This window comes from Scyliorhinus canicula, chromosome 7 (assembly GCF_902713615.1).
Source record: "Scyliorhinus canicula chromosome 7, sScyCan1.1, whole genome shotgun sequence".
In the NCBI taxonomy this organism is placed as follows: domain Eukaryota; kingdom Metazoa; phylum Chordata; class Chondrichthyes; order Carcharhiniformes; family Scyliorhinidae; genus Scyliorhinus; species Scyliorhinus canicula.
This window is the reverse complement of record NC_052152.1, coordinates 39,185,118-39,202,513: the sequence shown is the minus strand read 5'-3', so window position 1 is coordinate 39,202,513 and position 17,396 is coordinate 39,185,118. Positions and strand designations below refer to the sequence as shown.

The 17,396-nt window shown below is 45.3% G+C and overlaps 1 protein-coding gene across 1 annotated transcript in view; it reads left to right on the top strand.

Moving 5' to 3' along the window:
- Positions 1 to 1,294: 1,294 nt before the first annotated feature.
- LOC119968599 (NXPE family member 3-like) overlaps positions 1,295 to 17,396 on the top strand; it is a 37,629-nt gene continuing 21,527 nt past the window's right edge. Inside the window, exons 1-4 of the mRNA XM_038801224.1 lie at positions 1,295 to 1,354; positions 7,866 to 7,937; positions 10,138 to 10,177; positions 11,845 to 12,021. Of these exons, the coding sequence (XP_038657152.1) occupies positions 11,908 to 12,021 (114 nt within the window). The 5' untranslated portion in view covers positions 1,295 to 1,354; positions 7,866 to 7,937; positions 10,138 to 10,177; positions 11,845 to 11,907. The remainder of the gene's footprint in view (positions 1,355 to 7,865; positions 7,938 to 10,137; positions 10,178 to 11,844; positions 12,022 to 17,396) is intronic.

Genomic DNA, 17,396 nt, shown 5'->3' with positions numbered 1-17,396 from the left:
TACCAAATTACCATACTGCTCCAAATGACCAAGTTTGAATCCCACTCAGGCACCCTCCCAGTTCACATGCACAAAGCTTACTTCATTCCAACTGGAAGGTGGGAGACATTCACATCAAATGTTGATGACTTCAAAAAGGTACGATAACCTTGATTCCGAGGTCAAGGTTTCAAGTTCTACTCCAGAAACATGAGGATGAAATCTCGGATGCCACCCCACTGCAGTAGTGATCGAGTGTTGTGCTGTCAGAGGTGCAACATCTTGGATGAGACTACTCACTCTGTTCGGTGTATAAGATCCCATTGATTATTGAAGAATAACCAAGGCACTCTTCCTGGTATCTTGGCCAATATTTATCCCAGCGTTAACAATGCTGAAACAAAAACAGATCATCCGGCCATTGTCAAATTGCTGATGAAGAACTTTGCGGTGCGCAACTGGGCGGCCACACTTCCTTCAACAATGACTACACTTCAAAACTACTTTAATGGCTGTAAAGATCTTTGGGGTATCCACAGGGTTGTGAAGGGTACTATATAAATGCAATTCTTCTTGTTAAGCATTGACACTGTTCCAGGATATTAACAACTTAAACTAGACTGGATGCAATTTTAACTTTAAACAATACTGTAAAAATGTGCATCTCACCACATAAACCAAATGTTCCCCCACCTGCTACTTTCGGCAAAGCTTTTCCAATCTAATTGGTCAGCTATTCATGCTCGTCCTTACCCAGTGTTGGCCCGGCAGCATTCGCAATTTTATGAAGATACTAGAACTTTCCTGGCAGCATTGTACAATACACTTTGAAATGTGTACGGTTTTGGTGTTCGCAAAGCAAGGAGAGTGTGGTGCGTTTCTATTGTTCAGTTGACAGCTTTGATTTTATGTTGTTGTGATTCTTTTGATTTTGTAATTCATTTGCATGTTTATTAACTGCCACAATTTACGATAACTATTTTTTGCTGCTCAGGTATTAAAGTACAGAGCAGTCGGAGTAGTGTCTTCTTGTGCAGTCTGTACATGTCTGGCAGTGTGACAGTTAACTGATCGTAATACTGTGAGCAGGAATCCAGGCACTTTTCCCACACAGCTAGAAATACTTGAAATCCCCCATTTTGGGTCATACATTAACTAAAGTTTGAAGAAATGCAAGAAGACAATCGTGTAATGAAACTTAAAAGAAAACAGGGCCTCTTAAGAAATACCAGCAAATTTCATCAAAACTATTGTTTCCAAAAATAGAATGAGATATAAAACACGGAGTTTGTGGACAGACAGTTCTGAGTCAATTCTGCTGCTGGTGACGAAGGAGCTGCTGAATATAAACAATCCGAGTACGAAGAAATTAACCGTAAGTTGATTAGCATTGCAAAATATATTGGCATCTGTGTTTGTACAAAGTTAATGATAATCAATGTGAATAAATGTACCAAAGAAATATGACTGATGAATTCAGCTTTAATGAAGAACAAGGTAGCTTGGAGTGGAATCCTGTCCTGTTATGGGCATCTTTTAAAATCTCGTTAAAGATATTTACTGTTTAAAAAGTTGTTGAGCTCACAGAAGCAGCATACGGGAAGGTTGATTTATGAAGGAATGGAAACACTATGTACGCAGGTCCCAGATGGAGTTACCCCCGCGTCTGGCTCACACTGGGGTCAGGTTTTTTGAGTTTGGTTTTCTCTCCCGCTGACAAGGGGCTCCTCCTTAGCGGGGAAGGCCGTACTCCACGAGGCTCACGGCAAAGTGAATCGGCCCAGCTCTGTGGGTCCCGTGTAGTTACAACAAAAGGTAAAAGAAAAAAAAGCAGTCTATTGTTGTGGTTTGATGTGAACAGATTGTTTCCTGCTCCGACTGCTTACTTGTTTTCATATTGCTCTGGGAGAAAGATTTTAACCTGTATGCAAACTCTGACAGCACGACTGGCCCCGAGTTCACTTAATGCTTTTTATCGTGCTTTTTTCCCTGCAGATTTAAAGCAGAATGGTTCATCCAGTTTCATTTGTGATCTTAGCCCAGTGTTTTCAAACTTTTTTCGCTCGGGGCCCTCTTTTACCAATCGACTGACCTTGGGTAGCTGGCTCTCAGTCCTCACCAGCTGCCTTCCGATCCTCTGGGCAGGTTCAGCTGCTGCAGCTTCCTCCTCCTCGGCAGCTCCAAGTCGTAATGTCTCAATGCATACCCTAGGGCAGCAGCGACTAGGAGGAAGGCCATCATTGCTGGTTTAATTCCAATATCCACTGTCTGCAGGGGACGAAAGGCCAACATTGTAGCATGGTGCGTACCTCAACCAATTTCAATGGGCTACACTGTATCTCCGGTTGGCACTGCAGACTATGTCCCACATGTCTCCCCTGGCCCATCCCTGCACCCCAGGCCCCTTTGGGGCCCGGTACCATGGGGGCCTCTGGCTCTGGCGCCCATCCCTGCTGCCAGAGGTACCGCCGGCTGGCACTGCCCTTGCCAGTGATAAGCTCCACAACCCCCCATTCGGTGTCCCCCCTGTAGGGGCTACAGTGGACTTTGCCCTTGGGTGGGCCTCGTGATGCCCCGCTAGCGGGTGGCAGCTAGTTGGGGGCGAGGTGGTATGGTGGAGTGTAGGTTGCGGGATTGGTGAGGTGGGAAAGTGAGGGCTGGGGTGCGGGGGTGGGAGGACCCATACGGCCGGTGTCACTCGGCAGACCCAGGCTCCAAGGTGGGTGGTCAGTGGAATACGCAGCAAGATGGCTGCCTTGCAGGCCGCGGTAATGGCGATCCATGTCTGGATAGCCCCCCAGCCCCCCCAGTCCCTTGGGGGGGGGGGAGACTTAGCCCCACGCACCCCCCTCTACCCCGGCCCTGGCAGGGCCACTTGCACACCAGCCTAGCCGGCCAGTGTCCTGCCCGGCAGCCCACGGTTGTGCCTCTGAATGACCTACCTCCTCTCTCTCCCTCATTAGCCACGCCACCTGTTTCCTGATTTTTAAAAGCACAAGTGAACCTCGCCATTGGGAATTCCCCCCAGTGGAGGCAGAGAATCGCGGAGACCCCGGAGAATACCGGGTCTGGCCCGCTAATGATATGCCAACAGTGTTTACTGTACGTATGGAATGGAATGTATTGGCGCCGCTGTCGAGGCACTGGAGAAGAGCGATTTGGCGTGAAATAAGCGCCAGAACCGATTCTCAGACCAATCGCGTTTCCCGGTTCCAGCTTCAGCCGACAGAGAATCCCACCCCCTGTCTTAGTCCATGATTTGTAACAAAGTGCAACATCTTAACGTATTCCTCTTTTCAGATTGTTCCTGAATCCCCATAATTGAGGTTGTGACAATCTTGAACATATCCACCGGAAATGTAATTTAGTTATTTCCTTAAGCTTTTTAACAATTGTGCAGGACATCAGGTGTGTGCTTTTTTTTCAGAGAGAGCAGAAACCAGGGGGCTGTTGGAAAGGTAAGTTTTCCTATTTTAAAAACTTCCCTTGCAGGAGCAGTGCGTGGGAGGAGCTAAATGGGAGCGGGCGAATTGCGCTCTGGGAAGGTGAGTCAACTGATATATTTGGGAAGCGGCTAAACCCGAGACACTACACGTGTAGTGTCTCCCACCCGCCCTCCTCCTCTAACCAAAAAAAAAGACTGTGGTGATAAGGAGCAGCAGCCTTCAGATTCTCGATGGGAGCAGTGGCCAGGCGTCTTTGGGAAGGTAAGTTTACCTCTTTGAAACTTTAAAAACTTACCTTGAAGAGTGACATCACAGAAAAGCAATGACCTGATTGGCTGGTAAGGAAAGTGCTCCAATTAGCAGCAGCTGGGAGAAATGTAACTCTTCGTGTGTTGGTGAGTATTGTGATTGGTAAGTAAAATCTTTATTCCTTTCAATAATTAATTATTTGATATTATATTTGTAGTCAGTTAAGGTAAAGGGTAAAAATGGCAGGAGATCCCAGACCCGTGTTATACTCCTCGTGCTCAATGTGGGAGTTCAGGGACGCGGCCGATGCCCCTGACTCCTTCATGTGCGCGAAGTGTGTCCAGCTGCAGCTCCTGTTAGACCGCATGACGGCTCTGGAGCTGCGGATGGACTCACTTTGGAGCATCCGCGATGCTGAGGAGGTCGTGGATAGCACGTTCAGTGAGTTGGTCACACCGCAGATTAGGATTGGTGAGGGAGACAGGGAATAGGTGACCAAAAGGCAGAGAAAGAGCAGGAAGGCAGTGCAGGTGTCCCCTGTGGTCATCTCCCTCCAAAACAGGTATACCATTTTGGATAGTGTTGGGGGAGATGACTCACCAGGGGAAGGCAGTAGTAGCCAGGCTCATGGCACCGTGGCTGGCTCTGCTGCACAGAAGGGCGGGGAAAAGACTGGCAGGGCTATAGTCATAGGTGATTCAATTGTAAGGGGAGTAGACAGGCGTTTCTGGGTCGAAAACGAGACTCCCGAATGGTATGTTGCCTCCTTGGTGCACGGCTCAGGGATGTCTCAGATCGGCTGCAGGACATACTGAAGGGGGAGGGTGAACAGCCAGTTGTCGTGGTGCATATAGGCACCAATGATATAGGTAGAATCAGAATTTAGGGAGTTACGAGATAAGTTAAAAAGTAGGACCTCAAAGGTAGTAATCTCAGGATTGCTACCAGTGCCACGAGACAGTCAGAGTAGAAATTCAAGAATAGTCAGAATGAATATGTGGCTTGAGAGATGGTGCAGGAGGGAGGGTTTCAGATTTTTGGGACATTGGACATTGGGGGCGGTGGGACCATTGCAAACCAGATGGTCTACACCTGGGCAGGACTGGAACCAATATCCTAGGGGGTGCTTTTGCTAACATTGTTGGGGAGATTTTAAACTAATGTGGCAGTGGGATGGGAACAAGTTTAGGAAGTTAGAGGTCAGTAAAGAGGCAGCAACTAAAGTCAGTAAGGTACTAGATAATAAACTCAATGTGACGAAGGGGAAGAGTAGACAGGGAAGAGATGATCAACGCAAAGGGACAGGTGGTCTGAGGTGCATTTGTTTTAATGCGAGAAGTGTAGCAGGTAAGGCAGATGAACTTAGGGCTTGGATTAGTACCTGGGAATATGATGCTATTGGTATTACCGAGACTTGGTTGAGGGAAGGGCAGGACTGGCAACTGAATATCCCAGGGCATAGATGCTTCAGGAGGGATATAGAGGGAGGTAGGAGGGGTGGAGGAGTTGCATTACTAGTCAGAGATGATATTACAGCTGTGATTAAGGAGGGCACTATGGAGGATTCGAGCACTGAGGCAATATGGATAGAGCTAAGAAATAGGAAGGGTGCAGTAACATTGTTGGGACTTTACTACAGGCCTCCCAAAAGCGAGCATGAAGTAGAGGTACAAATATGCCAACAGATTATAGAAAAATGTAGGAGCAATAGGGTGGTTGTGATGGGAGATTTTAACTTCCCCAACATTGAATGGGACTTGTGTACTGTTGGAGGCGTAGATGGAGCAGAGTTTGTAAGGAGCATCCAGGAGAGTTTTTTAGAGCAGTATGTAAATAGTCCAACTCGGGAAGGGGCCATACTGGACCTGGTATTGCGGAATGATCCCGGCCAGGTGGTTGAAGTTTCAGTCGGTGATTACTTTGGGAACAGCGATCACAATTCCGTAAGTTTTAGAATACTCATGGACAAGGATGAGAGTGGTCCTAAAGGAAGAGTGCTAAATTGGGGAAAGGCCGAGTATAACAAAATTCGGCAAGAGCGAGGGAATGTGGATTGGGAGCAGCTGTTTAAGGGTAAATCCACATTTGAAATGTGGGAGTCATTTAAGGAAAGGTTGATTAGAGTGCAGGACAGACATGTCCCTGTGAAAATGAGGGATAGAAATGGCATGATTAGGGAACCATGGATGATGGGTGGAATTGTGAGACTAGCTAAGATGAAAAAGGAAGCATACATAAGATCGAGGCAACTCAAAACTGAAGCTTTGGAGGAATATCGGGAAAGTAGGACGAATCTCAAACGCGCAATAAAGAGGGCTAAAAGGTGTCATGAAATATTTTTGGCTAACAGGGTTAAGGAAAATCCCAAAGCCTTTTATTCATATATAAGGAGAAAGATGGTAACTAGAGAAAGGATTGGCCAACTCAAAGATAAAAGAGGGAATTTATGCGTGGAGTCAGAGGAAATGGGTGAGATTCTTAATGAGTACTTTGCATCGGTATTCACCAAGGAGAGGGACATGACGGATGTTGAGGCTAATGATGGATGTTTAAATACTCTAGGTCAAGTCGTCATACGGAAGGGGGAAGTTTTGGGTATTCTAAAAGACATTAAGGTGGACAAGTCCCCAGGACTGGATGGGATCTATCACAGGTTACTGAGGGAAGCGAGGGTCGAAATAGCTGGAGCCTTAACAGATATCTTAGCAGCATCCTTGAGCACGGGTGAGGTCCCGGAGGACTGGAGAATTGTTAATGTCGTCCCTTTGTTTAAGAAGGGTAGCAGGGATAATCCAGGGAATTATAGACCTGTGAGCTTGACGCCAGTGGTAGGCAAACTGTTGGAGAAGATACTGAGGGATAGGATCTATTCACATTTGGAAGAAAATAGACTTATCAGTAATAAACAACATAATTTTGTGCAGGGAAGGTCATGTCTTACAAACCTAATAGAATCCTTTGAGGAAGTGACAAAGTTAATTGATGAGGGAAGGGCTGTAGATGTCATATACATGGACTTCAGTAAGGCGTTTGATAAAGTTTCCCATGGCAGGTTGATGGAAAAAGTGAAGTCGTATGGGGTTCAGGGTGTACTAGCTAGATGGATAAAGAACTGGCTGGGCAACAGGAGACAGAGAGTAGTGGTGGAAGGGAGTGTCTCAAAATGGAGAAGGGTGACTAGTGGTGTTCCACAGGGATCGATGGTCGGACCACTGTTGTTTGTGATATACATAAATGATCTGGAGGAAGGTATAGGTGGTCTGATTAGCAAGTTTGCAGATGATACTAACATTGGTGGAGTTGCAGATAGCGAGGAGGACTGTCAGAGAATACAGCAAAATATAGATAGATTGGAGAGTTGGACAGAGAAATGGCAGATGGAGTTCAATCCAGGCAAATGCGAGGTGATGCATTTTGGAAGATCTAATTCAAGAGCGGACTATATGGTCAATGGAAGAGTCCTGGGGACAATTGATGTACAGAGAGATCTGGGAGTTCAGGTCTATTGTACCCTGAAGGTGGCAACACAGGTTGATAGAGTGGTCAAGAAGGCATACAGCATGCTTGCCTTCATCAGACGGGGTATTGAGTACAAGAGTCGGCAGGTCATGTTACAGTTGTATAGGACTTTGGTTAGGCCACATTTGGAATACTGCATGCAGTTCTGGTTGCCACATTACCAGAAGGATATGGCTGCTTTAGAGAGGGTGCAGAGGAGGTTCACCAGGATGTTGCCTGGTATGGAGGGTGCTAGCTATGAAGAAAGGTTGAGTAGATTAGGATTGTTTTCATTGGAAAGACGGAGGTTGAGGGGGGACCTGATTGAGGTCTAGAAAATGATGAGAGGTATGGGCAGGGTGGATAGCAACAAGCTTTTTCCGAGATTGGGGATGTCAATTACAAGGGGTCATGATTTCAAGGTGAGAGGGGGAATGTTTAAGTGAGATGTGCGTGAAAAGTTTTTTACGCCGAGGGTGGTGGGTGCGTGGAACGCTTTGCCAGCGGAGGTGGTAGAGGCGGGCACGATAGCATCATTTAGGATGCATCTAGACAGACCTTGGAAAATAGGGGACAGGTTTAGATAAAGGATCTGGATCTGTGCAGGCTGGGAGGGCCGAATGGGCTTGTTCCTGTGCTGTAATTTTCTTTGTTCTTTGTTCTATCCCCTGAATATTCCCTTCTCCCCAAAAGCCATCCATACTAAAAGAAAAACAGTGCGGACTAGAAAGCACCTACAACTGAGGAGCAAAAGCAAGCATGCAGGTGAGCATAGATACTGTTAATAGAAACTTCTTCAAACTCCTGCAAATGTAAGGAATAGGTAAGGAGCAGGGGTGAAACCAAACAGACAGTGGACTCAGAACCGAAAACTTATTCATTCCCCTGCCTGCATTGCCGACTGTAATCTTAAATTTCAGACAGGAAGAATACTTACCCCAAGCTGGCCGAGTTATCTTTTTAAAAATCTGATCAGGCTCATATTACACCATTGGGGCCTTTTAACCTGAGGCCCACGTGGGGGAACAATGATGGGTCTCCATTCCTATTAAATATTGGGAAGACTGAGGTCATTGTCCTTGGTCCCCAGAATAAACTACGTTCACTGGCCTCCGACTCCATCAAAATCCATGGTAACTATTTGAGGCTGAACTAGACTGTTTGCAACTTTGGTATAGTGTTTGACCCCCGAGATGAGCTTCTGACAACATATTGACACAATCATTGATAACACCTATCTCCACTGTAGAACATCGCTCAGCTTTGTCTCAGTTCATCTGCTGCTGGAACCCTCATCCATGTCTTAGTTATCTCTCGACTCAATTCTTTCACCACACTCCTGGCTGATCTCCCACATTCTGTCATACATAAACTTGGGTCATCTATAATTCTGTAGAATGCAGCCAAACGTGACCAAGTTGCTCTCACCCTTCACCTCTGTATTTACTGACTTACATTGTCTTCCAATGAAACAACAATATTTTAAAATTCTCAACTTATTTTTCAAATCCCACCAATATCTTAAATGGACTCAAAGTGAGATAATGAAGTATGAAATTAGATTTTCACAGTAACTTCATAGCAGTGTTAATGTAAGCCTACTTGTGACAATAATAAAGATTATATTGTTATTAGATATAGATCCAAGTATATAGATATAGGGGCTGGGTTAGCACAGTGGGCTAAAGAGCTGGCTTGTAATTCAGAACAAGGCCAGCAGCGCGGGTTCAATTCCCGTACCAGCCTCCCCGTACAGGCACCAGAATGTGGCGACGAGGGGCTTTTCACAGTAACTTCATTGAAGCCCACTTGTGACAATAAGCGATTATTATTATTAGATCTTTTTCTTCATGGTTGGTTTATTTACAGAGTTCAGCATTACATATGTCTGCCTCTTACCCACTAACACCCAGTGTCCCAGCAATCCCTGTTTAATAAATCAAATGATCATCACCCTTTAAGAGGCCTTAATGAGCTGTACTTTGGCAAAGTGAGGAGGACTCTGCGGATCGTTAAAAATGGCAGATGACGCCCAATTCCACATTCCTGGCACCCCTAATTTTTGTCAATATGGGATAAGGGTACGGGCTGGTGTGGGTCATGAGCCCACAACCTTCACTCCCAACTTGTCCAACTCCATTGTAGGGGCAGGCCCCGCAACTATTGATTTGCAAGGTCAGCTTCTCAAGGAGCCTTGATTCACAGCCTCTCAGAGGTCTCGTGAAGTCTTGATGATGGAATCCTTCAGAAAGTAATTTCAAACAGTCTTTCCCATGCCCTCCATCCCAGCTTTCACCCACTCTCATACCCACCATGCCAAACTCTGGCACCTCCATGCCCAGAATGTACACTCTGTTCAGAACTAATGAAACCGATGGTAACAATGGCCGGTGTGGACAAGATTTTAAAAAGTCATTCATTCAGAACTTTATTTTTAAAAAACAGCTGCTTTTAATTCCGTCCTAGAGAAGTGTCAATCAACCAAAACTATAAAGTAGCAATGGCAGAAACTAAAAACACTTGATACCTCTTTATCTTGTGTAAAATAGGTCGAACATAGAAAGCTGTCAAACATTTTTTTTCTTGAGCACATCTGTTTAAACAGTGCAATGGGCATCTGAACTCTCATCCAAGCCTCATTGTGCATTAGAAATTTAGAAAATATAGGAATATAAGAGCAGGAGTAAGCCATTGATCCCATTAAGCCCGCTCCACCATTCAATTTAATCATGGCTGACCATCTATCTCAATGCCACTTTCCCGCACTATCTGTACATCTATCAATGTCTTTAGTGTGAGTTGTTATGACTCTGGGGAAATTCCACACTGTGGGCAAGGGGTTAAAACAAAGAGTGTTGAGTGCCACTTTGCGAGATTAGTATTGTATGATTGGGCATCATGGCTTCACTCTCACTCAGCAGCTGAGCTTCCCTAATTTTAATGTTATACTGTGTCATTACTGCAGGTTGGACGATGGTGGTGCTGATCCCTCACTGCTAAACCAGGTAGGACCTTCTCTGTGTGAGTATGGAAACCACTTCCATCATTCCAGAGGTGCTGAATGTTCAGGTTTCCCTTCCTAACAGACCTTTCTATCCACCTCCTATATTCCTTGGTCCCTCTGTGCTTCTGGTGCATACCCATTTGTTAGCTGAACATTTGAAAGTGGATGCCGCAATGGCCGATGTGGACCTCACCACTCCCCATCTGGAGGCCACTTACACTATTCAACATATACCCCTCCACCCCACGCGCCCTCCCCGCACCCTCCCCCCAATCATGTGTCTGGGTGCAAACTTCGCCACTTGTAAGCTCCTCGTACAGGCCAAGACCTGCAACCACTTCTCCTGACTGTGGGCACATGTGCACATTCCCCATGGTAGCCTTTACCCTGTAGTCCCATCTCCTGCCCGAGACCACATGTCCCCCCCCTTCCCCAATTCAAGCCTAGCCCTGCAGCCCATGAGAAGCCAACGCTGCCTCACCACTGCTCTGGTAGGTAGAGAATTGCCTGTGACAAGCCCTTGAATGCAGTGTGATGTTGCCTGCGAAGCCTGGCATCAATTCCTGCAATGTGCTTTGGGACAACTAATCTCGAAGCGATGGGTAAATTGGAGGTTACCAGGTGTTCATTGCTTATGAGGTGCTGTAAAAAAGGTTGTTCTGATTTCACGGTGACATGGCCTGATGATTCGCGTGGGAGGATTATTCTGACAAGAAGTTGCAGATGTGCCGGGGCAGGGTATATGGTCCACCATTGTTGGCTGGAGTGTCCAATCATGACCTGGCTTACAGAATCACAGAATCAAAGAATTATTATGTTGGAGAAGGAGGCCATTTGGCTCATCATGCCTGCACCAGCTGTCCAAACTCAACACTAAACCAAACTCTCAGTTTTAGTGCCATTCTCCTGCTTTTTCTCCATATCCCTGTATATTATTTCTATTCAAGTAGTCATCCAATGCCATCTTGACTGCCTCAATTGAACCTGCCTCCACCACACTTCCAGGAAGTGCATTCCAGCTCCCAACCACTCGCTGTGTGAAAGGGTTTTTCCTCACATCACATTTGCTTCTTCTGCAAATCACTTTAAATCTGTGCCATTTTATTCTCAATCCTTCTACAAGCGGGAACAGTTTTTCTCTGTAAACTCTGTCCAGCCCACTCATGATGTTGAACATCTCTATCAATTCTTCTCTTAGCTTTCTTCTCTTCAAGGAGCACACTCTCAACCTCGCCAATCTATCCTTATAACTGAAGTTTCTCATCCCCTCTCCAATGTGTTCACATCCTTCCTATATTGTGGCGCCCTGAACTGTACGCAATATTCCAGCTGAGGGCTAACTACTGTCTTGTGTAAGCATGTCAGCCTAACATAGTTGCTCTTGTATTCTATGTCGCTATTCATGAAGTCCAGATAACTTTATGCTTTATTAACTGCTCTCTCCACATGTCTTGCCATCTTCAATGATCTATGTACATGTACACCCACGTCCCTCTGCTCATGCATCCCTTTCAGAATTTTGCTATAGCAACCTGACATTAATAGACAAATGCATGCTCGCTTGGCATGTTAATATGTGAGTAAAATATAAAACAATACAGGAGTTATATGGTAAGAATGGCCTCAGATTGCTCTGGTGCTTAGTTTGGTTGTGATTTCTTTTTACAGATTTCAGAAGCAGCAAGGGGTTGGTCAAACTCTGATAATTCGGATACTCTGTGAGCTTCAAATATGGATCAAAAACCCACAAAGCCATTGCTTCCCTGTTCCATACTCTGGTGTCTTTTCATTCTGTTGGCTGCGATTGCATTGTTAGCTCAGATCATGAACATCCATTGGATAAAGGTGTGTAAAGTAATTCAACTGTCTGTTCAGAGTAAACTGATGTTCCAAAGAAGGCTTGAAGTGGCCGTGGTTGAAAATATGTGTTAAACGTGCATTCCAAATGAGAAACGTCTGCAGGATCTCCATGTTTTCTTTCGGGTTTACTTCCCTTGTGATTTTCTTTTCCACCTTTCATTTTTTCTTCAACGTTTTGCACTAATTTTCGGCCATCCTCTCCTGTGCTGTGATCCTGTTTCCTGGGCAGCAATCTCCCACCAGTACCTCACCCAAGTAGCCGTCTTCCATGAGCAAATCTTGACACTGTCACCCAACAAGTTGCCAGAACATAGGGACATTGAGCACTGCAACCTATATCATTGCCCCCTTTCCACTCAATGTTGACTTTTACTCTCTCCAATTTTGAACAGCACTCACCCTAATGATTGCCCAGGAAAGTATCTTCCCATCTGTACGGGTGAACAGCTCCCCCACGTGGTTATCCTTGCAAGTCACCCCTCCATCTCTAAATGCACACTTTTTACATACACCCGTGCAATGATTGACACCACTCATTATGAAATCTGATCTCAATACCAGATCATGGAGTTTGGTGAATTGTTATCAACATGCACAGGTTTTCGTTTAGAAAACTTTGTGCTTATCAGCATCAGGAAGCTAATGGACAGGTTTTACACTCTGTAACAGTCGGTAGTTTTGGGATTAAACTCTCCGAGGGTTGTGGGGACTGAACCAGCAATGGAGCCACAGCTGTTATTTTTTTAAGTCCCGTAAACAGCTTGGCCACAGGGCAGTCACTTAAATCTGGGTAAGCACAGCCCACCATTGTGTGACCAAAGAGAAAATGCTGGAAATCTCAGCAGGCCTGGCAGCATCTGTAGGGAGAGAAAAGAGCTCAGGTTTCGAGTCCAGATGACCCTGTGTTAGTCACCACTGTTTGTATATATTACGTATATGAGAAGTAATACGATTTCTCCAGCTATTTCTGGTTTAAATGTTCATGAAGTCAATCCAATGTGCCTGTGTCTTTGTGCAAATAGTTTCACTTCAGTCCCCTGTGTGTTGTAAAAGTCCAGTTAATAGTTCCACTGGTTCCTGGGATGTGAAGTTCGGCTCATTTCTGATGACTGTCAATTCACAAACTGCTTTTACCTTGCCACCGCTAGACCTATTAATGTAATCTCACAAAGCTGCATTAATTCTTGTTGAGGGACTGGTACATAATTGATACTAAAGTGGCAGTAGGGGCCCCAGTGGATGGCCAGCTAACTGATCTACATTGAGGTCCTGCACTGGATCCAACGTAAATTCGGGGTGAGGGTAACAAGGATTCTGGGCCAGTCAACAGTTTGCAAAGGGGTGCTGGAATTCAGCCAGGGAGGTGTACACTTTACTTCTGGCTGGCCAGAGAAAGATCTTCTCCTGACCTCAGAGTGACAAGCTTTAAACTGACCATATTTCAGCTGTCGAGCCGGCTGCCACAACAATCCCATTTCCATGTTGAAGTATCATTGGGTCCTTCCGATGTAATATGATGACTCAGGGGTGCATGATTCAAGTTGCTGCCAGATGAGGAGGAAAAGAGAATTTCACCCATTCTAATTTAACTGCCCACCTATCCAGGCTCAGTTTCGAGTTGGAGGCGGTGAACATTCTCATCCATGTGTTTAACACCAAGCCATGGGGAACATGGGGAACCATGTTTTACCTTTTTAAGTGAGGGCCATATTTCCTTCCTGCTGTTGTATATGAGCAGTGCTGTCTGTTAGGAGATTTCTGCCCACATTGATGAGTTGTGAAGAGGTGCTCAGTGGTGATGTAACAAGGGCACTTGGGATTGAAATTGCTCTTCACCAGCAGCAGGAAACCGGCTCATAGTGAACCCGCAGCCCATTTGATACCAGTGGTTAGCACTGCTGCCTCACAGAGCCACGAACCAGCTTCAATTCCGGCCTTCAGTGACTGTGTGGAGTTTGCATGTCTCTGTGAACTTCCTCCGGGTGCTCGTATTTCCTTCCACAGTCTGAAGATGTGTTGGTTAGGTGGATTGGCCATGTTAAAAAAAAAATTGCCCGTTAATGTCCAAAGATATGTAGGTTAGGCAGAGTTACAGGGTTGTGGTGATAGGGCAGGGGCCTAGGTAAGGTGTTCTTTCAGGGAGTCGATGCAGACTTGATGAGCTGAATGACCTCCTTCTGCACTGTAGGGAATCTATGGTTCTATACCATTGAAATGACACCAGATTTATTTCACAGCAGGGAAGTCCCAGTATTTACTTGGCACCATAGTTTCCATTCTGCCTGTACCCACACCCAAACTTCAAAATTGCAGCCTGGAATAGGATTGAAAATGTGAACACCTGATGCATTTCTCCAAAATTATTTTAATAGAAAATTAAATTTGATGGTTTCTACAATGGGTGCTGACCTACACAACAGGTTTGATACTCCAACAGTAAGCTTAAAAAGAAATGAAGGCCTGGATTTTCACAGGGTCCTGGAGAGCCCAGTGTCCTTTAAAAATAGTGGGCAGGACTCAGATGTGGAATACATCCCATTCCAATACATCCCATTTTCGCCAGTGGTGGAAAGGGAGTGGGACATTGATGAGGGGAACCCAATTACAGCAGGGACATTTGACCTCATTTGCTGAGTTCAAATGCATCCCATTTTTGGGATAGCAAGGGCCTTAAGCCATAGAACATACAGTGCAGAAGGAGGCCATTCAGCCCATCGGGTCTGCACCGACCCACTTAAGCCCTCAATTCCACCCTATCCCCATAACCCAATAACCCCTCCTAACCTTTTTTGGACACTAAGGGCAATTTAGGATGGCCAAACTACCTAACTTGCACGTCTTTGGACTGTGGGAGGAAACCGGAGCACCCAGAGGAAACCCACGTAGACACGGGGAGAACATGCAGACTCCGCACAGACAGTGACCCAGCAGGGTATCGAACCTGGGAGCTTGGCGCTGTGAAGCCACAATGCTATTCACCGTGCTACCGTGCTGACATAGTGTGGGAGTCATCTATATTTAAGGTAGACATAAATATTTGTAAAACTATCATGATGCAAGGTTTTTTAAATCCCAGCCCTTCAAGAATTACAAAACAGGCTGCCTGTATCAGTGAGAGTTGAAAAGTCGCTGCTCTAGCAGTTACAATAGCTGTTTATTTCTGTTTCCATAAGGGTTATCAATATAATTACATAAGCATGGGTTCTTAAGTTCACAGTTTGATTTACACCTCAAAGAGGTTATTAATGTAATGTTCTTGTCAGATGCCCTGATTCATACTGCAAGAACAATTGTAGCTAAAGCTATAAACAATTTATGACCATTAACTGTGGGTAAATCATATACAAAGCAACAGAGTAATAACAGTAAGATAAAGCACAAGCAACCTCTCTTCAGCTTCCTCCAGCCAGTCTGAGGAGTCACCTGACTCTAAAATTCACGTATATACTCATGAGACTTCCAGTGATCAGTCGGTGATAACAACACAACCATGATATCACTACATCCCCTTTCCTTTGAAGGAATAAATTGATACATTATCATCAGTATATTTACATGTGACACGATGAGCCTATGAGTCTAACAGCACCAATTTTTTTTCATTTTTAAAACTGGTTAAAAAAATATATGTGTGTGTGTGTATATATATATATATATGGAGGTGGCGTAGTGGTATTGTCATTGGACTCGTAATCCAGAAACCCAGGATAATGATCTGGGGACCCGGGTTCAAATCCCACCACAGCAGGTGGTCAAATTTAAACTCAATAAAATATCTGGAAATAAAAGTCTAATGATGAACATGAAACCATTATCAATTGTCGTAAAAACACATCTGTTCACTAATGTCCTATAGGAAAGGAAATTTGCCATCCTTACCTGGTCTGGCCCACATGTAACTCCAGACAGCAATGTGGTTGACTCTTAAATTCCCTCTGAAATGGCCCAGCAAGCCACTTAGTTATATTCAATCATTACAGAAACACAAAAAAGGAATGAAAGTGGACGGATACACGGCATCGAAGCAGGCACCGGAAACAACAACGGCAAACCCAGTCCTGTCAACCCTGCAAAATCTTCCTCACTAACATCCGAGGGCTTGTGTCAACGTTGGGAGAGCTGTCTCACAGACTAGTTAAGCAACAGCCTGACATAGTCATACTCACAGAATAATACCTTATGGACAATATTCCACAACAAACGCATCAGATCTAAGCTCTGCAGTCCTGCCACACCCAGCCATAAATGGTGGTGGACAACTAAACAACTCACTGGAGGAGCCCAGCACATTTGTGCAAAAGACAAGGCTGAGGCATTTGCAACAATCTTCAGCCAGAAGTGCCGAGTAGATGATCCATCTCGGTCTCCTCTGGAGATCTCCAGTGTCACAGATGTCAGTCTTCAGCCAATATGATTCATTCCACGTGATATGCTCAAGAACTTGCCGCACACCTAGCCAAGCTGTTCCAGTACAGCACTGGCATTTATGTGGCAATGTGGAAAATTGCCCAGGCGTATCTTGTACACAGGAAACAGGACAAATGTAACCCAGCTAATTACCATCAGATCAGTCTACTCACCACCATCAGCAAAGTGATGGAAGGAGACATGAACAGTGCTATCATGCGGCACTTACTCAGCAATAACCTGCTCACGGATGCTCAGTTTGGGTTCCGCCGAGGTCACTCAGCTCCTGACCTCATTGCAGCCTTGGTTCAAACATGGACAAAAGAGCTGCATGCTAGAGGTGAGGTGAGAGTGACTGCCCTTGTCATCGGGGTAGCATTTGACTGAGCCTGGCATCAAAGAGCCCTAGCTAAACTGGAGTCAACGGAAATCAGGGGGAAAACCTTCCGCTGGTTGGAGTCATACCCGGCACAAAGGAAAATGGTTGTAGTGGTTGGAGGTCAGTTATCTCAGCTCCAGGACAATCTACAGGAGTTCCTCAGCATAGTGTCCTTGGCACAACCATCTCAAGCTGTTTCATCAATAACCTCCCTTCCATCATAAGGTCAGAAGTGTGGATGGTTGCAGATGACTGCACAATTTCAGCACCATTCGCGACTCCTCAGATAATTAAGCAGTCAATGTCCAAATGCAGCAAGACCTGGACAATATCCAGGCTTGGGCAGACAAATGGAAAGTTACATTCCCGCCATTCAAGTGCCAGGCAATGACCATCTCCTACAAAGAGAGGATCAAACCACCACCGCATGACATTCAATGACATTACCATCGCTGAATCTCCCACAATCAACATCCTGGGGATTACCATTGATCAAAAACTGAACTGGACTAGCCACATTAATACTGTGACTACCAGGGCAGGTCAAAGGCTAGGAATCCTATGGCGAGTATCT